The sequence below is a fragment of the Peromyscus leucopus genome, chromosome 4 (genome assembly GCF_004664715.2).
Source record: "Peromyscus leucopus breed LL Stock chromosome 4, UCI_PerLeu_2.1, whole genome shotgun sequence".
In the NCBI taxonomy this organism is placed as follows: domain Eukaryota; kingdom Metazoa; phylum Chordata; class Mammalia; order Rodentia; family Cricetidae; genus Peromyscus; species Peromyscus leucopus.
Genome location: NC_051066.1, coordinates 5,498,902 through 5,521,862, shown reverse-complemented (window position 1 = coordinate 5,521,862; position 22,961 = coordinate 5,498,902). Strand labels below are relative to the sequence as shown.

The following is a 22,961-nucleotide window of genomic DNA, read 5'->3' as shown; positions in this document are numbered from 1 at the left end:
CATACAAGAAAACCCCAAGGAACCCAGGATATTGAAATGGTTCTGCCATTTCCATCTGTGAGACAAATGTCCCTCTCTGAGGAGCTCTGGTGGCAGCACGTGACCATGGCAGTCCTCTCTACACAGAGGATGTGCACACTGACGCTAGTCCATGAACAGGGCAATGTTAGCATGCCTGGCCTCCTGTGGAACCTCACCGTTTCAGGCCTGGCTCCTCGGAACTTTCCTTTGGACCCTGATCCTGGTGTTTCTTATGATGTCCAGATGCCTGCCATCCATCCATCCATCCATCCATCCATCCATCCATCCATCCATCCATCCAGCGGTGTGTATGTGTGTGTGTGCGTGTGTGTGTGTGTGTGTGTGTGTGTGTGTGTGTGTGTGTCTAAGTATGAGGGGCCTAGGACACTCCTCTGGATCAAGAGGGTTGACCAAATATGAGACGATCTTGGTGGCAAATGACAGGAGAGAGGACGAGGCACTGGTCACAGTCTATGGCAAAGGCTTTCAAAGTGACTCACTGGTTTTTCCCTCAGAAGGGCTCTTACATCCACCTTTTCTAGAACAGAGCCCTGACAGAGGGACAGGGACTCTAGAGGAGTGAGCAGTGAGTACTTACCTCCTTTTCAATTTCTGCCAGGGACTTGATGGTGATTCCCAAGAGATCAAAAGGCTGCATCTGAAAACACAGACCAAGTCACCCTTCGATGGCCCCTTGCTCTTATGACAACTGTGGTGTTCAAGCTGCCCTAGTCGTGTCGTCCGTTCCCCCCCCCCGTCCCCCCTCCCCCACTCCCTCCCCCACCCTCACCCCCAGCAAGGAACGGACGTTGTGATGCTCGTCATTGCGGGTCCAGGAAGAAATCACAAAGTACATGGTGGGCGGAGCCTTCTGTACAACAAGACTACTTTGTCACACAGTCACAGCACTAGGGGGTGTCAGGGGATTGGGGTGGGGGTCATGGCCTGCCAGAGCTGTGCCTAGGGTCAATTAGCTTATCCTATTCCCGGATACCAAAGGAGAAAGTGAGTGAGATTTAGGCTTCTGTGATGGGCTAGGGGCTGGAAGTGTCTGGAGAGTGGTGGAGGACCTGAGGGCCTGCAGTGTCCAGGGAAGGCTCTGGTGGATTCCAGGCCTTTGACAGTGACAGGAGAGGGAAATAACTACCCATCAGCTAACGGTCTGCAAGGTCAAGGTGGCGAAGGTGATAATGTTGCACATTAATGGGGGTCCTGCAGCTCTGTGGACACTGGGACATTTCTTCAAATACACAGGTTAAGAGAATCAGCTGCAGGTGACCGGGCTGGACCGGTGAGCTTCCCTGTCTGTGAGGCTGCCGGTGCAGGATCTGTCCAGGTACACTCGTTCTGTGTTTTCACAGAGCAGCAGCAGGCCAGCCTCCTGCAGCCTGGCTGGCAGGTAGCGCCCGAGGTCCCCACAGAACCCAGGACTAGGAGCCCTGCCCTGGGTGGGGAGCTAGCGCTGCGCTGCGCTGCGCTCCAGGGATGTCCTGCATGGCGCATGGCCAGAGGCTGGCTCCCAAGTCCAAGGCTTTGGATTCCAAACTGGCTGCCTTGTGCTACAGGATGGGTTAATCTTCTCTATTCACTTATTCAGCATATTTTCAGAGTGTGAGTGTGGACACACACATGTGGAGGTCAGAGGGCAACTTTCAGGAGTTGGCTCTCTTTCTGCCTTGCCGAGGCAGGTTTCTCTCGTTTCTGCTCTCGGCCAGCTGGCTCACGACTCCCATCTCTTAGGGGTGCTAGGATTGCACATGCATGCCACTGTATCTGGCTTTGTTATGTGGGTTCCTGGGTTCGAACTCCAGTGACTGGGCTTTTGCCCCAAGCCCTTTCCCCTGCCGAGGCATCTGGATGCCCCTCATATTTACTTTACAAGCCTGTTAAAGCGGCACAGTGGCCCTTCTGGTCTGGCTGCAGGGGAAGGGCTGAGCACTGGGCTTGGCCTGCGTCTGTGGCCTTGAGTCTTTGCTGAATTGGCAGTAGCACATTGTGAGGGCAAACTTGGGACAGGGCCACTGAATTAGACCCTGAGCTCCCAGGGCTGCTCTACCAGTAGCCACAAAGCAGTTTGGCTATGCTGAAGATGCCAGCCTTCCTGGTGTGAGGATGGGGCTGCCTGGCTGCCTGGCCCAGGAGCCAGCAGAGGTCCAGCTGCTGCATCATTAGCTCTAACTATTCCACTAAACTTTCCCAACTGGAGCTGGTGAGCAGGGCAGAGCTGCCGCTCCCAGGGAGCATGCGGGAGAGGTGCCAGTGTCTCCATGGCAACGCAGCCAAGTGGAATCTGCGGAAGTTCCTTAGACTCCCCATGTCACGTCAGGAGCATTTTTCACGATTAAGCTGCTTACCAGAAGGGCTCAGAGGAGGCCTATTATATTTCATAAAAATGGAAACGACAGAGCAGGTCGGATCGCCAGCCGGGTGGTTTTAAACTGGGTCCAAGAGAAACACTGTGGGGTCTTCGCTGGGCCAAACTAGGGCCTTGGTGTTTAGTGATGCCTCAAAGCAATCTTCTACAGGAAGGATAAAAGCCAGAAACAAGTTTACTGACCCAGCATGGCCCGGGCCTGCACAGCTGAGAGGGTGAAGGCTGTCCTGAAGACCAGGCACCATCAGAGGGGTGTCTCCAGGAGGGCATGGAACCCAGTGCAGGGTCCTGGCTCTGGCAGGCACCTCGTGTGGTCTGGATACTGGCCTCTGCCCTCGGCCGGCTCACCTAGCTCCTCTGTCATTCAAGAAGCTCAGGGTGAGACCACAGCCAGAGGCCCTTGACACTCGTGCCATAGCAGAGCGTGTGGCACACACAGAATGCAGCGATGACAGTGGGAACAAGGCCAGCTCCATCACTGTGAAGTAAAAACTCAGACCACGTGTGGGGACCAGCAGCAGCAGGCGGAGGAGGCGGGCAGATCTGAGTTTGATGACAGCCTGATCTATGTAGTGAGTTCCAGGCCAGTCACTGCTGTATGTCTCAAAATAAAACCGTTAAGTCTGGTTGTGGTGGTGCGTGTTTTAATCTCAGCACTCAGGAGACAGAGGCAGGTGGATCTCTGTGAGTGCAAGGCCAGCTTGGTGTAGAGAGCTGGTTCGAGGCCAGCCAGGGCTGCACAGTGAGAGTCAGTCTCAAACAAACTGCTAGACTGACTAAGCTCAACTAGGGAAACACTTTGCAACTGTCCGACGAGGCTCGAATGCCAAGCGTGGCCGTATGCACTCGTCTGCTAGCGTCTCGAGAAGCTTGGCCCCCACCTGCTCTTTCCTTCCCCTTCTCAAGCATTTGCTAGGTGCAGGCCCCAGATGAAGGGCCCAGAGATGCGCAGAACGCATCTCAGCTCTCAGAAGTTGTGCCTTCTGGTTTTAGGGTTCAGCATCCAGAGTAAGAGAATCATCGGGCAGAAATGCTCCCACGGGCCCAGGGAGCTCCAGGGTGCTAAGAGCAGCTCACATGAGCAGAAGCTGAGGGACTTCCGGTTAAGGTGGGAGCGGGGGGAGGGGATCATGCATTAAACTTACACTTTCTGGGATGCAGGAAAACTTCTCTGAAATCATGAAAGGCACACCATCCATCGCTGTAAGAGGAAAGAAGAGAAAGCATTGAGGACACCATTGCTCTCCAGGAAGCTAAGCTGTCAGTCCAGAGAGAACCGACCAGTCCCTGGCTGGAGGCAGGTGCTGCCCAGTTCAAGTGAGTGGGAGTTACAGAGCGGGGCAGGGTGCCCTCCACCCCCGGGGATGCAGAGAGGGCGGGGGAGTAGCACAGGGCTGGCCCGGAAGCCCTCTCCCAACCTTACCCAGGAGTCTGACCTATGTCCTAAGTGGTGGGAGCCACTAAGGGCCTGACAGCAGGAAGAAAGTGACATGTGGCTAGGAGGGGACAGAAGTGCATTCTGGGAGGAAGCTGGCCTAGCATGTCCATTGTCCATTCTCTAGGCTGAGCCATCACCTCTCCTGGGTGGTGTTAGGTGCTCATCAGGGTCTCCATGGAAAGACAAGCCGTCTGGTGGTCAGAATGACTGAGCTTGAGTCCTGGCCTGGGCTTGTGGTGAAGTCAGTCATGTGTAAAAGAAGCATGGCTAATGGCTTCGAGGTATGCTTTGGGTCTGCAGTGAAGTGTGCCCAGAACTTGCCAGAGCCGTGAAGAGTGGACTCAGTGTATGTGGGGAAGGGGAACACGTGCTCACGGTGACTGATTCCTTGTCAGAGTTCAGGGCTGAGTCCGACAGGACATGAGGGGAGGGGTGTGGAGTGAGCAGCCCGTGAAGGAGAAATGCAGGGATCTGGAAACTCAGTTCCTTTCTGTACCACATCCCCTGCAATCTACGTGTGTCTACATCTCCACCACCAAACTGGTGGCAATCTTGCCACAGAGGAGCCTGTGATGCAGGGTCCTCACAGTGTGATACCAGTCTTGCAGAGACCGGATGGAGCTGAGGCAAAATTCAGCCTACACGTGTATCTGGCCCTCAGCGTAGGCACCTGCAGCCTGCAGTGAGAGGGAGTTTGTGGCAGATAGAGGTTGTGAATGGACATTGTACGCCCCACCCCCCATTTCCTAAAATGAAGGCTTCCTTGGTATTCAAGCGCTGAGGCCAACTTCTAGGGCTAGGGCAGAAGAGAATCAGGAGTGGAGAGGAGAGGAAGGCGCAGAGCCTGGCCCGGAGTGCAGTGCCATCTACAAGATGTGCCCTGCGGGGTGTGTTAAGCTGTGTCCCCAATACTGCGGGAGGGAGGGAACAAAGGGCAGGGCTGGCCTGCACCCCAGCCCCTCTGCAGGGCCACCTGCTGTGTGCTTTCCAGGCTGGACAAACACCTGCAGCAGGGACTGTCTCCCACTGCAGCTGGGCCCCACAACCCAGAAGAGGAGAGGAGGAGAGCAGCGGCATGATGTATGCGACACTAGCCCAGGGAGGAGGGACAAGGTCCCAGATAATGTCGTCGACCCACATGCAAACACCTCCTATGACCTGAAAACCTATCACAGCAGACAGTACCACGAATGAAGGATCCTTGGAAAGCCACAAGCCTGCCAGAGAGGGATGGAGGGCCCATCAACACCCAGAAAGGCCTCCATGGCTCCTGCCACTGGCCACCCAATGTGAACTCTAAGCTTCCATTTACCCCACACAGTTCTTGTGTGCTCTATTCTCAGATGCTTGCTGGGTCCAGGGCCCTCATATCACTTCTGATCACTTTGAGATGATGAAACAGAGGGTCCAGAGGGAGAGCCTACCAAGGTCATATGGGCAGGAAGCAGTAACCTGGAAGCCCTGACTCAGGACAATTGGACACAGATGACAATTGACACAGGCACTGTGGCACTGTGCAGGGACTAATGATGCTTCCCCTTAGCCACTTCTACAGTGACGTCCTCACTGGGAGGCTTGTGGGAGCTCTGGGGCAGAGTGTTTCACACTGTGAGAAACATGAGGCTGCTTGACGGTGGCCACCAGGAGGGTGGTGGCAGGTACACTCCTGCCTGGACGGGCAACAGAGATGGAAGCCCCTAGCGCCCAGTCCTGATGGAAAGAAGCCATTTGGTAAAGTGACTGAGGTCACGTTAGGTAAAGGGGACTCACAACAGGAGGCCGGGCAGTCAGACACTCCTCTCATTCACTAGAGAACAGATCTTAGCCCATGTGGTAGAGCCAGCAGGGCAGCGCTCAAGAGAAACCACCTAGATAGGCCTCCCAGTGCACAGGAGGCAGATGTGACCTCCAGGCCATACTTACCGGCCAAATTGCATTAAAAAAACCTAGTGTGTGTGTGGTTGGGTGCAAGGCACTGGAGAGATGGTTCAGGGGCTAAAATCTTTCAGAGGATACTGGGTTTCATTCCCAGCACCCACATGGCTGCTCACAAGCATCTGTAACTCCAGTTCCAGAGGATCCGACACCCTCCTCGGGCCTCCTGGGCACTGTATGTGGTGCTCAGACAGGCATGCAGGCCAACGTTCACACACATAAAATAAATACATCTTAAAAAATCTGGTAGGGAAGCCGGGCGGTGGTGGCGCATGCCTTTAATCCCAGCTCTCGGGAGGCAGAGCCAGGTGGATCTCTGTGAGTTTGAGGCCAGCCTGGGCTACCAAGTGAGTTCCAGGAAAGGTGCAAAGCTACACAGAGAAACCCTGTCTCGAAAAACCAAAAAAAAAAAAAAAAAAAAAAAAAATCTGGTAGGGGCTGGTGAGACGCTCGGCGGGTAAAGGAGCATGCTGCGCAAATTCAACAAGTTGAGTTTGAGCCCTGGAATCACAGAAAGGTAGAATGACGGAAATGACACCACAAAGTTGTCATCTGGCTTCCCCAGAGGCATCCACCTCCCCTTCCATAGGACGCAGCCTGCACTGGAGAGGCAGATTAACCAACTGCTCTGCAGGGGTCAGGACATCACCTGTTATCTGAGAAGAAACACGGGATAGGAACCTAGAAGGAATGCTTGTTAATCGGCCAGCAGTGAAATCTGACGGAGGGCACAGAATGTTGACATCTGGGCTACGTCAGAGCATGGAATTTCCCAGGGTCAATGTCACACCTTGTAGTTTAGGGCCAGCTCTACTGGATGAATGGGAGACACGCACAGTAACAAAAGGGGAAATGTGCTGGATGGACACATCAATGTGATTTGATTGTGAACATGGAAGGTACCCTCCTCAAAGCCACAGTGCCACAGCATGGCCACAGGATCCAGGTGCCCTTGGTCTGCTTTGAGCTTGTATAATATTCTCGAATGATCATCCTGAGAGCCGTGAAAACAGGGAGGACATTGTAGGGCTCTAAGTTAACTCAACATGGAAATAGAGAGGCAGACTCAGGCCTGCTGCCCCAGGGAGGTGGGACTCTGCCCAGTACCCAGCACTGCATTTGACACATGGGGAGAGGCAGAGTGGGGCTTGTGTCTGGAGAAGAGAAGGCTGGAGGTGGGCTAAGAAGCCACAGCTGCGGGGAGGAGGGCTGGCCGGACCAATCACGGTTCAGGGGGCCTCACTTTCCTCTTGGAAGATGTACTGCACAGAGCGAACAGGGAGAGCAAGTGATGCATGCTGGGCCGGAGCAGGGCCTGTGTGTTGCAGAGTTTAGCTGTAGGAGGAAAGGCCCCTTCTGATTCAAAAGCATCCATTCCTAGGAGTCTTATCTGGACAGCCTTCCATATTTGAAAACATTCAGAGGTTTGGCAAACATAATCCCTAAAAATGATGGCAAGCATTTTTCACATGGTCCCCAAGATTGCTCATAAATCATCTCTGTCCTCCTTCTGATGGGGAGCCCTGTTCTCCCCCTTCCTCTCTCCCTCCCCAGCCAGGGCTGGTATGTTTTCATCACGACTGTTCTAGAGCGGAAACATGGATTGCTGTCTTAGCTACTGGGCTCTCACTGACCCTACTCAGGGCCACACACTGCTGTGACTTGGTTCACAGGGTCAACGTGCTCTGCCAACCAGCAAGAGTTAGGGCAGGGCTTCTCCCTGATCCTGCCTGACCTGTGTGCATGGTCATGTCACAGAATCAGGAAAGACACCAGAGCGGGTACTGGTCCTTTCTCCGGGTAGGGTTCCCAGGGTGACATCACAAAGGCTCCTCCAAGCCTTGGAGGTAACGAGAGAAGAAAGGTGGAGGACCCGTGGTCCCCCCAAGGTCTCTTCCACAGAGGAGAAGCAAGGAGCCAGGCTCCTTCCCTTGTACGAGGTGGCGAACCTTCAACCTCCTACCTGCAGCCTCTTCACCCGAGTCAGGCACTCAGGAGTTTCAGGGCTGTGACAGAGCCTGGTTCAGGTCCACAGCCTGGCTGTGGGGGAAGGATGGGCTGGCGGCTGTGTCCACACTGGGCCACCACACTTTTGAGCCTGTCTAAAGTGGCCTCACGCTCCGGTGCTCAGGAGCAGACTCCTTACATCAACGGGCACACTTGACGACAGCAGCCAGGGGTCTGCTGCGGGGACAGCATCCCGGCACTGTGGCTCCCGATATCTGACTAGAGCTGTGTCCCTTTAGTGTCAGGCCACTGCTTTCTTCTTTTTACTTAAAAAAGAAAATTGGTGGCAGTTTTAACAAATGCCGATCCATGGATGGAGCAACAAGGAGCAGATGAAAGCGAGGATGTGCCGTGGGCTCCGTAGCGCAATTAGCATTCTCCTAAACAAACGAGCTGCAACAGAGCTGTAATTAAGCAGGCCTGTAATTAAGTATATGCCCTTTATCATAACGATCATGCTTAAAAATGGCACGAAGCACGGAACTGTGTTATTAATGCTGTAATCCCAGACTGAAGAGCAAGTACATAGAAATCTGCATGTCAGGCCTGTCACCGCGAGTGTTTGTAAAATACATTAAAGAAAGAGGCCCCCAAACAATGAGCTCGTTCAACTGTTCTTTTTACAACCAGCCAGCACAAGTCAAGAGGACTGTGAATGCTTACTGATCCTGAGGTTTAAACAAATAAAGCTGTAATCTGCTGCATGCCTCACCCCCGCTGCAAAGAGGGGGTGTCTAGAGCTGTGTTCTCTGCTTCTGCTGACCCACACCCCGTCTTTGCTGCTCTCAGGGAAGCTGCCCAATTTGCATGCTGCATCTGGTTGAACATCAAATTGGATTTCTGCTCCCACAGATAACTCTATGAACCTGTAGGAAGTCTGCCTGGCAAATGGGCTCCTCGTCATAGCTCCTGCCTCCTCCCTTTGTGTGGAAACTATCATTTTACTTCCCAAAGCCATCCCTAGAGCTCGCCTTTGATCCCGCATCTTGACACACGCCTCAGGCTTCTTCAGACTCTACACAAACCACCCACTGACAGCTCCCAGGCTTCGTACCTCGGACCCTCCACCATCACCCAAAGTTGCTCAGAGCAGTCAACTCCGTCCCTCGTTGACATCTCCACAAGCAGAAGGGACAAGGACACTTAGATTTCATCTCAACATGCTTGATAAAGAGTCATAAAATAGAGTTGTAAAAATGTAAACTTTAAAACCAAACCCCACTCCCATCACCTCTGCTGTTACCTGCTTACAGTCACCACACAGCGGCAGGTGAGCCAGGTAATGGTACCTGGATGTCCTAGAGGAGGCTTGGCAAACTGGCTTACTGGCAGGTAGTCATTTTCAGAATGAAATTCAATGTGGTTGGAGTGGTGGGGGGCCTTTAATCTCCTGTACCTGCTTGGGGCTTGGAGCAGTAAGCAATCAGTATCCCGCCCCTTCCCCTCCTTTCCCCAAAGTGGCATCCCAAAGTCCTTTGCAATGTGGGATGGGAAAAGTGCAGCAGCTCACGATCTCAAGGCCATTTCTCAAAACTCATTTGCAAACCAAAACACGGGGCGTCCTGCTTTCTGGGTGACTCACTTTGGAGATATCTTTGGAAGATATTTGTAGACGCCTCCGGAGCTGTCTGCTGGGTGACATTCCAAATGAGTTTACACAAGGCCAACAACTTCCTTCTAGGTCCCCAAAGTAATTTGTTTTGCCATGTTATTCATAAGCCAAAAGGAGCAATTTATCAGCCACAGCCGGAGACTCCGGAGCCCCACGCTCAAGAGGAAGAAGAAGTGTGGGCACTGGTGTCAGTCACATGGGCGTGGTGCCCGCTTGCCAGGCATGTGGTTTTGGTAAGTCACTTAATCCCGAGTCAGAGTTTCACTTGCCTTGTTGGCAACGCCGGGGTGGGGGCGAGCGAGGCAGCAAGCATGAGTGAGCCGAGCACAGCCGTTCTATGGCAGCCACTTGACACATGGTTTTCATATACAGAGCACAGACCGTTTCTTTGGGGAATGAGTTCAGAGCACAACCTCCTACCCCACTGCTGTGACTAGGACAAGGGTCGCTCTATCTGACCCTTCTTTCAACTGTGAAAGAAAATGATAATATCTGGGCCACTCCTGTGGCAATGAGATAAAAACACAAAGCCCATGTACAAACAAGCTTCTTGGTTGGTTAGGGATGATGATATTACTGCTGCACAGAGGAAAAGGCCCTTCACAAACTCCGTGTATCCATATTAAACCATCTTACCCATGAGTCCCGGTCAAAGGCTCCCAGAGGTATAGATGCAATGTCTGCCCTGCACTGTGGTATGACGCACAGGGCACCCAATAGCGCCCTCCCTGCCATATGTTCTCTTGGCAGTTACAAGCAAAGCTTGATCCAGAAATGAGGTTCTGGAACAATCTGGTACCACACAGGTAAGGAGTAAGATGTGAGGCGACTGAAGAAAGCCAAGGCTGCATCTTAGCCAGGTCTCCCAGTGGCCAGAATGTCGTGGTTAAATGTCCCTGAGCTGCAGCTAGGCTTGGGCTATCCTCCACGTGAACTAATGAAGGGTCTGTATCCTCAAGAGACCCGGCACCATTCAAATACTGTTTGCATTGTGGTTTTGACCTCAAGCCTAGTCCCATGGGTTTTTCTAGAGGACCATGGGAAGAACTACCACAAAAGGGAAATCTGGTTCATTATGAGTTGGGAGGGAAAAAGGGTCACCTCACCCCATGAATATGTCACCTCGTAAATATTCCTAAGACTTTAAAATCCACATTACAGAACGCACTAGGCTGCACCCCACCTTGGGGGCAGCCCCCCCATCTCTCTTCGACTGTTGGGTTTGCTCTGCTAAATGAACTTCAGCTTAAAATATCTGTGTCTTGATTGAATTCTTTCCTTCAAGAAAACAAGAACCAAGCCTCCCCCCCCCCAATAGGTCCATTTGTTTGCTGTCCCCTGGAAAGAGTCCTAAAGGGCTGGGAGCCCGGCTCAGGGATGGAGGCCTTGCTTAAGCGGGTGCAAGGCCTTGGGTTCCACCCCAGCACCACAGGCAGAAACAAAACACAAACAAAACTGCTTTAAAGAAGCCCAGGCTAATAAACTACAGGCGTCTCCCACCGACACTGCCCGGGTTCTGTTGGGCACAAGCATTCTGGATCTCACACACACAATCATCTCCAGACCCATCTCTACACAAAATGCCCAACCCTGTCACTTCAGTTGACGGGGGATTCCTCTCCACATCCCTAGTACCAGGAGAGGAGGGAGGCCTCGGCCCTGCTGAGAGCAGCCCTGCTCTAATGCAGACATCTGGTCAGGGAGGGAGGTTCCTGGCGAGCTCTGAGAGCGGGAAGGGTAGGAGGACATGTCCTATACCCAGGAGGGCCTAGAAATCCAGCTAGAACAGCTGCATTCCTCTGAGGAAACTTTATAACTCTGTAATGGCTTTGCTCTAAGACCATTTACACTTGGTTTAAGGTGAAGACAGTTGTCTCAGGATCACATCCATGGGACTAACGGGAGGCTTCTGTAGTCAGGAGGCTCTGGAGTCAGTGCTCACACCTGACGTTCCAAAGCAGAAACTCTAAAGCCCGTTGGCGAGCAGGAGATGAAGCATGGGGGCGTGACTGTGCAGATCGGAAGGTAGGCTGTCCTTGAGAACAGCAGTCCTCAGGGAGGCGGGCTGCTGTAAAACAAAGGCCATTCCCATCCAGCCACTTCACTGTTACTGCAGGCAAGTTTGGTGGCCACTGGACAGGCCCTGCTGGCTGAGCGTCACACACAACGGCCTCCGTGGGGGCGGACACCTCAGGAGGGGAGATGCGCCTTCCCTTCTGGGGCCTCTTTTTACCTCAACACCAACACAAACCATTTTAAACTGTACTTTTTCTTTTCTCTGAGACGGGGTTTCTCTGTGTTGCTCTGGCTGTTCTGCAACTCACTTTGTAAACCAGGCTGGCCTTGTACTCACAGAGACCTGTCTGCCTTTGCCTTCTGAGTGCTGGGATTAAAGGTGTGCACCACCACTGCCAGCTAAAATATATTGTTTGAATGTCTCAATATATGAATCTGTTTTCCAAGGAATCCATCCCTAAAGGCCAGCTAAGCTAACACACTCTGAAACCTGGGCCAGGGGTCTGCATGGGCCTTGGGCCGGTAGCTGTTTTCTGTGCATTTATGTGTGTCTGAAAGTATAAAGAAATATACTTCGTGTGTGTGTGTGTGTGTGTGTGTGTGTGTGTGTGTGTGTGTGTGTGTGTGTGTGTGTGTGTGTGTGTGTGTCTGTGTGTGTGTGTGTGTGTGTGTGTGTGTGTGTGTGTGTGTGTCTAGCTAGGGTGACCAGACAGAACCACCGGGGAGACTCTCCTGGCTGGTTCTCTTTTTGAGTCACGTGGGAAGAAGACCCTCCATTGGAACAATGCCTCCATCAGATAGCCTGCAGGCAAGTCTATGAACATTTTCTTTTTTTTAATTGAAAATTAATTTTCACACAATATATTTTGATTACGGTTTTTCCCCATCCCTGTGGAGTACTTTCTTAATTAATGATTGATGAGGGAGGGTCCAGATCACTCTGGGTGATGCCATCGCTGGGCACGGTGTCCCAGATGGTATAAGGAAGCAGGATGAATAAGCAGCACCCTCCACAGCCTCTGCTTCAGTTCCTGCCTCCAGGTTCCTGCCTGACTTCCTTCGATCATGGACTGTGATACAGAAATATAAGATGAAACAATCCTTTTTCTCTCCAAGTTGCTTTGGCCACGGGGTTTTATTACACAAAACGAAACCCTAAGACAGACATACTGGTACCGGGGTTTGTGGGATATTGTTGTGACAGACCTGACTGTGTTTGGGAGAACTGTGGAGTCACTTCAACTTTTTGGCTGGAAAAGGCATTGAGTGATCAGGGCTGGCTGAGCTGTTGTGGGGACTTAGAATATAATGCTTAGAGCAGTGCAGATAATAGGGACCCGGCTTGTGCAGTTTCCAAAGGAAGTAAAGACTCTATGCTGTGCTATTCTGTAACAAGACTATGCAGCCCTGAAGAATTATCTGTGATCAACACGAGACAGAACCACCGAAGTACAGCCTTTGCCTTGCTGGGACAATTAATACTGGTCACCTGGGGCTGAAGAGTAAGCTGTGATTAAGAAAAGACTAGCATCACTGAGACAAAAATCTTCGGGGAGTGTTTTCTCAACACTCAGAAGTTATGGCCCAGACGGGGCCAAGGCTGCATCTCATGCCGGCCGGCCGGCAGCAGAGTGTGGTATAAGGAGGCAAGAGTAAGAGTCTTGTGAGAGTCTTCCAGGTGATGCTGGCTTTGAAGGCATGAAAAGGTCATGGAGAGCAGCTGAGACTTGGCATCATAAGAGCCTAGGAGAGCCTGCTGGCGAAGGCTCAGCCTCAGTTGCAATAGAAGCCTCAGGACTGAAGGAGCCATGAGGGCAAGTTGAGGCTTGGCACCAGGTGCCAGGGCTGGAGTCCCTGAATAGAGCCCAGGAGAAGCTATTAGTGAAGGCACAGCCCAGTTGCAATGAAGACTCCAGAATTTTAGGGATGCCAGTACTTGGGACTACACCAAGGACAGCAACAGCTGTGGCGGCACCAGCCTGAGCCTGTGAGATGAGCTATGAGTGCTGTGACTGGTACAGCCCGAGGGGGGGAGCTGTACAAGTCCTGTGGAACCCGGAGGACCATAAGTGAATTCCAGATACCATGCACCATGCTTTCTACACCAGTGGACTTTGGTTTTGCTTTGAAATTATTATAACTGTGCCCTGGCCTTTCCTGTTTGAAATAAGAAGTACGTAGCCCAATCTTTGATGTTACAGGAGCCCACAATTAGGAGACTTTAGATATTTTAGAGAGACCTTGTATTTTGAAAGAGACTTTGGATGTTTTAAATAGACTGAATTTTTAAAGTGTTTAAATTCCTAAAGACTGTGAAAATTTAAAAAATTGGAATGTTTTTATTTTGTGATGTTGATATTGAGACACTGGGGATAAACATAAAAGAAAAGGTATGGTTTAATTGTGGTGCATCAGTGTGCCAAGTTGACAAGGGGTCAATTGTCCTGGCCGGTTTGTTTGCTTGTTTTGTTTTTGTTCAACTTGACACAAGTTAGAGGAATATGGAAAGAGGAACCCAATCGGGACAATGCTTCCATCAGGCTGCTTGTAGGCAAGTCTGGTGGGGGGGAGGTATTTTCTTGATTAATGATAGACATGGGAGGGCCTGGGCCACTGGGGGTGGTGCCAGCCTAGGCCTGCAATCCAGGTTGGTATAAAGAAGCAGGCTGAGCAAGCCATGTAGAGCAAGCCAGTAAGCAACAGTCATCCATGGACTCTGCTTCAGCCCTGTCTCCAGGTTCCTGCCTTTAAGTTCCTATCCTGACTTCTTGGATGATGGACTCTAATATAAAGTATAAGATGAAACAAGCTCCTCCCCAGGTTGCTTTTGATTATGGTGTTTAATTATTTCCCCAAAACCCTAATTAATACAGGTAGTAAGGCTGGTGCAGGTGGTTGGGGCAAGGGCCGTTTGCAGAAGGAGTGTAGGAGAGGGAATGTACAGAAGCAGACATGGATGGAAGAACTGAGAGCCTGGGAACTGGGCTAGAGGAACAGGAGGGACCCAGGGTGATGGAACTGGATGCCAGGAGCTGCTATGAGGGTGGGCAAGGCAGCAGGCAGCAGATGGGCTGGGGGTTCCATCTAGCATGTGCTTTTTGTGGGGCACTTGTGAGGTCCAACAGAAGAAAACTGGTTTGTGTAGGTTGGAACACCATGGGCAAAACTGTTAGGACTAACTAGTAAGGACAAGAGAGAAAAGTGGGGCCTGGGGCCCTGAGAGAGGGAGAGAGAGGAGGGGGGTGGGGAAAGAGACTGTGTGGTATGGACCAGAACAGGGTTAGTCAGCATAAACCTGGCCTCAGTGTCTAGGTGGAGGGACTAATATATGGATGGAAGTGCAGGGCTGTGTGTGCACACATGGACACACGCATGGACACATGCTTCTCGGCTGAGGGCCTAGATTCAAGGGCACTTGGGAGCAGCATGCAGGCTTGGAGCCCTGGCTTTTGTTTCTTTTTGTTTCTCTAAAGAAGCAGGCTCTTAGAGAAATGGCTGATTCTAGACTGAAAAGGAAAACCAGGAACTTCTTGAGCCAGAAAACAAAGACACTCACAGAACCACGGAAACATGGAAGTTGGCTTGATGGAGCTCCTGCTGGTAACTACAGGACAGTCTGAGCATCTAAGAAAACGACAAAGGACACTGATGGGGTGGTGCATGCCAGTGATAGCAAATTCAGAAGGTTGAGACAGGAGGATTGAAAGTTCAAAACCTGCCTGAGCTACACAGCTGTCTTAGGAAGAAAAAGGAGGTCAACGAACGAGAAGCCACTGGTTCATGCTGATAGAAGCTGATAAACATATCCACAGGCTGAGAGAAAGCCCCTCCACATCAAATGCCAACCCCCAAATCTGAATGACTGACAGGACAGCCAATGGCTGCCAGGTCCAAGTGTGCCGAGGGACAGGCTGCTCTGTGTGCAGAAGCACCTCACTCCCCAGACTGCACCCCATTATGGAAGGGACAACAGTGACTTCCCAGTGAAAACCCAGGGAACCTGTGCTAACCCCAGGGCTGAGTTGCGACAGCCCATGGATCCCCCCCGCCATGTCCACCCCGAGGAAGAAGACAGACAGACCTGGGTGCTGTCCCTGCGGCATGCACAACACACACCTATGCCAAGAGAAGCTGAACCCAAGTTCAGGCTGAGGGACAGGGCCCAGCACAAGACCCCAGGCACAAGGCACTAAGCGCAAGACAGGACTCTTCCCTATTCTATTCGCCAGCTGAGCAAGGGTGACCGCGCTTCACTCAAACCTGATTTCCTGTCAAGTCAGTAGCACACACACAAGGTTATTATGTCTACCCCGGGGCTAAGATCCAATTTTTAATAGGAATTATCTCAAACACTAGATTTCTTAATTATGAAGTATATATCTCTGAGGCATCATTAGAAAGTGCTCTAAAGTAGATGCAAATAAATTCAACACTGGGATCCCTTCTTCTTTTCCTAGTGACCCCCACACCAGTCAGAGGAAGCCCTGTGGCCAGGACAGGGTGTCTCTGAGAGTAGACAGGGGTTGGTGGGCTGCAAAAACACCACATAGGCCTAACCCTAGCCCTAACCCATCCCTCTGCAAAGGGCACGATGCCATCACCAAGTGTAACTGCTTTCCTTCTCCTCCATCAGGGCTTGGCAATGTGACTTGCTTTGGCACATGGTGTCACAAAGTCTATGTGACACCAGTTTGTACACCTGGGAGTGTGGTCCCCTGCTGTGTCCCAGCTGGGCTGGCTGTGTGGAGTGAAGGCCAACAGTCCTGGTTCTGCTCTTCCCACATCAATGAAGTTGTCCCTGTCACATGTGTGGATGGTTCCATTCATGACCATCTAGTCCAACCACCTGTTGGCCACAGAACCCTGAGTGAATATAAATAACTGCTGGCTAGCTCAAGCCCCAAGTCTTAGGGGAGGTAATAAAGCAGAGAAACCAACAGGGGCTTTGAGGAGAAAATTCACAGAGATTTTTCAGACACTTTGGCTGGTTGGGCACACTCCACACACCGTCTGTCTCCAGTTCCCCAATACTAGGTTGTACACTTGCACGACCACATCTGACACACACTTGCTCCCTCCACCACATCTGACACACACTCACACCACCACATCTGACACACACTCACACCACCACATCTGACACACACTCACACCACCACATCTGACACACACTTGCTCCACCACATCTGACACACACTCACATCACCACATCTGACACACACTCACACCACCACATCTGACACACACTCACACCACCACATCTGACACACACTTACACCACCACATCTGACACACACTTGCACCACCACATCTGACACACACTTACTCCACCACATCTGACACACACTTGCTCCACCACATCTGACACACACTCACATCACCACATCTGACACACACTCACACCACCACATCTGACACACACTTACACCACCACATCTGACACACACTCACACCACCACATCTGACACACACTCACACCACCACATCTGACACACACTCACACCACCACATCTGACACACACTCACATCACCACATCTGACACACACTCACACACCACATCTGACACACACTCACACCACCACATCTGACACACACTCACACCACCACATCTGACACACACTCACATCACCACATCTGACACACACTTGCACCACCACATCTGACACACACTTGCACCACCACATCTGACACACACTTACACCACCACATCTGACACACACTCACACCACCACATCTGACACACACTCACACCACCACATCTGACACACACTTGCACCACCACATCTGACACACACTTGCACCACCACATCTGACACACACTTACACCATCACATCTGACACACACTTGCTCCACCACATCTGACACACACTCACATCACCACATCTGACACACACTTGCACCACCACATCTGACACACACTTGCTCCACCACATCTGACACACACTCACACCACCACATCTGACACACACTCACACCACCACATCTGACACACACTTGCACCACCACATCTGACACACACTCACACCACCACATCTGACACACACTCACACCACCACATCTGACACACACTCACACCACCACATCTGACACACACTCACACCACCACATCTGACACACACTTGCACCACCACATCTGACACACACTTACACCACCACATCTGACACACACTTGCTCCACCACATCTGACACACACTTACTCCACCACATCTGACACACACTTGCTCCACCACATCTGACACACACTCACATCACCACATCTGACACACACTTGCACCACCACATCTGACACACACTTACACCACCACATCTGACACACACTCACACCACCACATCTGACACACACTCACACCACCACATCTGACACACACTCACACCACCACATCTGACACACACTTGCACCACCACATCTGACACACACTTGCACCACCACATCTGACACACACTTGCTCCACCACATCTGACACACACTTACACCACCACATCTGACACACACTTACACCACCACATCTGACACACACTCACATCACCACATCTGACACACACTTACACGATCACATCTGACACACACTTACTCCACCACATCTGACACACACTCCATCCACATCTGACACACACTCTGACACACACACATCTGACACACTTACTCCACCACATCTGACACACACTCACATCACCACATCTGACACACACTCACACCACCACATCTGACACACACTTGCACCATCACATCTGACACACACTTACTCCACCACATCTGACACACACTTACTCCACCACATCTGACACACACTTACTCCACCACATCTGACACACACTTACTCCACCACATCTGACACACACTTACTCCACCACATCTGACACACACTCACACCACCACATCTGACACACACTCACACCACCACATCTGACACACACTTACTCCACCACATCTGACACACACTTGCACGACCACATCTGACACACACTTGCACGACCACATCTGACACACACTTGCTCCACCACATCTGACACACACTTACTCCACCACATCTGACACACACTCACATCACCACATCTGACACACACTTACACCACCACATCTGACACACACTTACACCATCACATCTGACACACACTCACACCACCACATCTGACACACACTCACACCACCACATCTGACACACACTTACACCACCACATCTGACACACACTCACACCACCACATCTGACACACACTTGCTCCACCACATCTGACACACACTCACACCACCACATCTGACACACACTCACACCACCACATCTGACACACACTTGCTCCACCACATCTGACACACACTTGCACCACCACATCTGACACACACTCACACCACCACATCTGACACACACTCACACCACCACATCTGACACACACTTGCTCCACCACATCTGACACACACTTGCTCCACCACATCTGACACACACTTGCTCCACCACATCTGACACACACTTACTCCACCACATCAGACACACACTCACACCACCACATCTGACACTTTACCATTTACGTAGGTTCTGGGGATTGAACTCGGGTCATCATGCTTAAGGACAAGCATTTTACTGACGGAGCCGACTCCCCCGCCTAAGCCAATGCCTTTACTTTGATTCCATGACTGATTCCTATCGTCCCAAGTATTTCAGCAGTAAGAACAGCCTGTGAACAGCACACACTAGGTAAGTATAGTGTCCCCCGCCCCCGCAAAAGAGCCAGAACCTCCCCAAACAAACAACTCCCCCCAAAACCAACACCCCCTCCAATCCCCAGACCCAGACCCCAGAGGTGACACCAAGATCTTCCTCTCTGACAGTGGAGTCCAGCCCTACCCTGGCTGTCCCCTGAGGACCACTCCCATGGTGAGGGAGTGAAAGGATGAAGACCTGAACGTTAACCATGATCAGGACTCTGCCAGAGAAGGGCACCTCATCCACACAGGGCACAGTAACCATAGCCACCCACCCCACATGGCGTTTTAGCAAGTAATCTCTCGGTGACGGGATGAAAGAGCAGCTGAGACTCAACCAATGGCTGGAGTGACATCCACTGTGATCTGCAAATGTCACGAGTGTGCTGCCGTCTATCAAGTCGCTGTGAGGTACAAAGCCAGAGCTACCTAGGTTTAACATGAACTGTTAGAGGGTATATGGCACCACACAGACACACAGACAGACAGACAGACAGACACACACACATATCACATACACACCATACACAAACACACACACATCACATATACACCATACATACCATACACTAACACACACACACCACATACACACCACATACACACACCACACATACACATACCACACACATACACACCACACACACCACACACACCATACACACACACCACACACACCACATACATACCCCACATACCACATACCCCCCCACACCACACACCACACACCACACACACACACACACACACACACACACACACACACACACACATGCACACCACATACACACCACACATCCTCTAAATATTGGTGGCTGGTTCACTTTGTAGATCTTCCAGAGGAAACAGGTGTGAGGCCACCTCCTGTTTCTGACTGTACTGGTCACCTGACAGCAATCCAAGGCATGATCATCTCCTCTGGCACCTCCCCACCCAGGCAAACAACCCCGCCAGCCACTCTGGCCCACGGTGGAGCTCAGCCTTGAGGTTTAACAACAGCGCCCATGGAGTCACTCCGATTTCCCGAAGGGTGAACTTTCCCAGGCAACACGAGCTGAGCTAATGAGCATGGGGATGACAAAGAATCTTCACCCAAGGTTCTTTGAACTCTCCAGGATAATAAGTACTTGTTCCTTTCTACAATGGGCATATAAAAGAGAAATCTAAATAATAATTGCTGTAATTATCTTGCAAAATATGCAGAGATTAATGGTGATTATGAAAATGTCTAATTGTTCTCTGAAGTCACCGCTGATCAAGTGGCATCCGAAAGGGCCGCTGCCAAGGAACTTTGACACTGAACCGCAGGTGGGCAAGGGGACGTGTCACCGTGCCTTTCTCCCCAGAAAATCTTACCCTGTCTTTATGAAATCCGTTTTCATCACTCCCAACCCCCGGCCCACATTTTAACTCTTCACACCGGTGCTCTGGAGAGGCTTACAAGACACCCTGAACGGGTTTGGTGGTGTCACTGTGGTTCAAAGCTCCAAGTTCAACTTGTTATTTATTCAAATAATTAATTACTCGTGTATCCATCGAGCAGTTTGTCATGACACATTAATGACTTGATAGACTTCCATGAACTGGTGAACACAGAACAGCAGAGCGTTTTTATCGTCATTTAATTTTAAAACGATCCTGTGTGAAATTATCTCGTCGTGAGTGATGGGCGCATAAAGAACCGACTCAGCAAAGCCCCTTTTGGATCATTGCCTTATTAATGGGTAACGTCAGGGGAATGAAAAATGCTAACATTGTCATATTCTGCTGCTGGGTGGAGACGGATGGCGGGAGAGTGGGCGAGGGCTCCGCATGATCCCTGCCACGAGTGGCACTCCCCCTTCCCCACGCCACAGCCAGAACACCCACTAACCCACCCAGCGGTCCAGAAGCCCAGGCGCCCTATTTTGGAGTTTACGGCTCTCAACATTAGCGTGTGTGGTCTCTTTTCTCTTAAACTTGGGTTTTCCATGAGTGATATAAAAGCATTCCGCTTTATTGCTTTGAACATTAAACGTTATTAATCCAATAGAAGAATGTTAAAGATATTGCTGTCACCTTTAAATGTGAAATGATATTAGGAGCTTAAAAATGCTGGGGTAGGAGAAAAGATGTTCTTGTTGCTTTCAAGTCTTCAGATGCCATGCCGGGCTTAGGATAAAGGCCCATGTCTGCACAGCTCAAGCACAGCATCTGCTTAAGAGAGATGCTCGGTTCAGCCCAGCTCTCTTCTCTCATGCCCTGGACTTCTTCCTTGTTTCAGTTGCAGACTTGGGAGTCTTCACAATGACTCCCTCAGTGCCACCAGCAGCCAGCGGACATGGCTGGTGACCTCTGCTCTGACAGCTGCAGACCTGCACTCCAGGGACCACAGCAGGGGAGCGGGGAGCCAGGTGCTGTCCCTAGCCTTCTAAAGGAACGGGGGCACCAGGTTTGTCTTCCAAGCTTCCTGATTCTGCTCTGGCTTAGCCAGGAACAGCTTCACCACTCGCTTGGATGTCCTCCTTCCTATCGGCCACACTAGTTGCCAGAGCTTAGACTCCCCGAGAGGATGGCAGCGGAGATGGCAGCCGACTTCCTCACCAGCTGTCTCGGTACTTCCTGTTCACCTGCCATTGACCGCCATGAGAGTTCTGTGAGGTTTGCATAAGGGGCAGTTCTCCTGTTACCTGGATGATGTTTACACCCACCTCACAGAAGTAACCGTGGAGGCTTGGGCATTAGATGGCAAATGCAGACTAGCTGGGAGCAGTGTTGGGGCAGAGGGCACACAACAAAACCCATGGGTGCTGGTAGACACTGAGCTGTCAGAGCCTGAGGACGCGGGCCAAGGCAGACGAGCGAGCGAGCGAGCGAGCGAGGAGCAGCCAGAGGCTGGCTGGGCAGTTTGTTTTGTGGGGTACCTTAATGCTGCAGAAGGACACTGGGGCCATTCCCAGAGATGTCTAATAAGGATGCAGCAAAGCTGCCTCGTGTGCTGGGTACATCTGAGTGACGAGTGGAGACTTACTCATCCGTGGGTGAGCAGAGCAGAGGCACAACTTGTAGAAAAAAGAAGTACTAAATCCAAAGTCCACGGCTCTGTCCCATCTGTGGGAGGCACAGCCTCTCAGCGAGGCCAGTCACCACAGCAGCCAGTCTGGAATCAGCTGGGCCTGCAGCGGGCACCTCGGGAGAGCATCCCCATTCTTCCGTGGTGGTAGGGAGCTAGTGACCTCAGCCCTCAGAGGAAGTGGCACCCCTCTGTCAGAGGTAGCAGCCCTGATGAGAGAGTTCAGTCCTGGGTGCAGATGAACTTGGCTAACCTTAGTGCTTTGAAGATGGAGTCTTTACAGCTGACCCTGAACCCCAGAAGCATGGTTCCTTCTGAAGTGTGTCAGAAGGCACAGCCCCTTGGATGCTTATTAAGCACACAGCCCTCAGCCCTGGACCTCAGCCTTCACTGGAAGTCTGCAGGTCTGAATGTGCCAGGGATCCCAGGGGCGGGTCCTCCAAGTCTTCTGCACACACAGGTCCTCTGTTACCTGGTCAGGATAGCTACCTGACAGCTGGTGAAACTGTGACCTGTGTGCTAGGCACAGCCCTTAGTGAGGAGCCAAGTTCAGCCAGGCTCTGGACATCACTAACGAATACAAGCAAGAGACTTAGAGATCCTGGCTCCTGAGTACAGCCAATAGATTACCTCAGGGTTCCAGAACTCTCAGAACTGGGTCTCTGAAATCTGCAGTATGAAAAGACCCCAGAAAGAACCCAGGCCCACACTTTCACACTGTGTTTTTAATTCCAGAGGTCCCTATGGCTTATTACTTTCCACAGTAGGGGGAAAAAAACATTAATAAATGCAGACACTCTGTGAAT

At 51.4% G+C, this 22,961-nt stretch overlaps 1 protein-coding gene across 2 annotated transcripts in view; it reads right to left on the bottom strand.

Annotated features, from left to right (window-relative positions):
- The window catches only part of Mvb12b (multivesicular body subunit 12B), a 162,787-nt gene that overhangs the window by 22,053 nt on the left and 117,773 nt on the right, over positions 1-22,961 (bottom strand). For both annotated transcript variants that reach the window (XM_028886052.2, XM_028886054.2), the window contains exons 8-9: positions 3,541-3,596; positions 620-679 (exon numbers count right to left, since the gene is read on the bottom strand). In XM_028886052.2, coding sequence (XP_028741885.1) covers positions 620-679; positions 3,541-3,596 — 116 coding nt within the window. The remainder of the gene's footprint in view (positions 1-619; positions 680-3,540; positions 3,597-22,961) is intronic.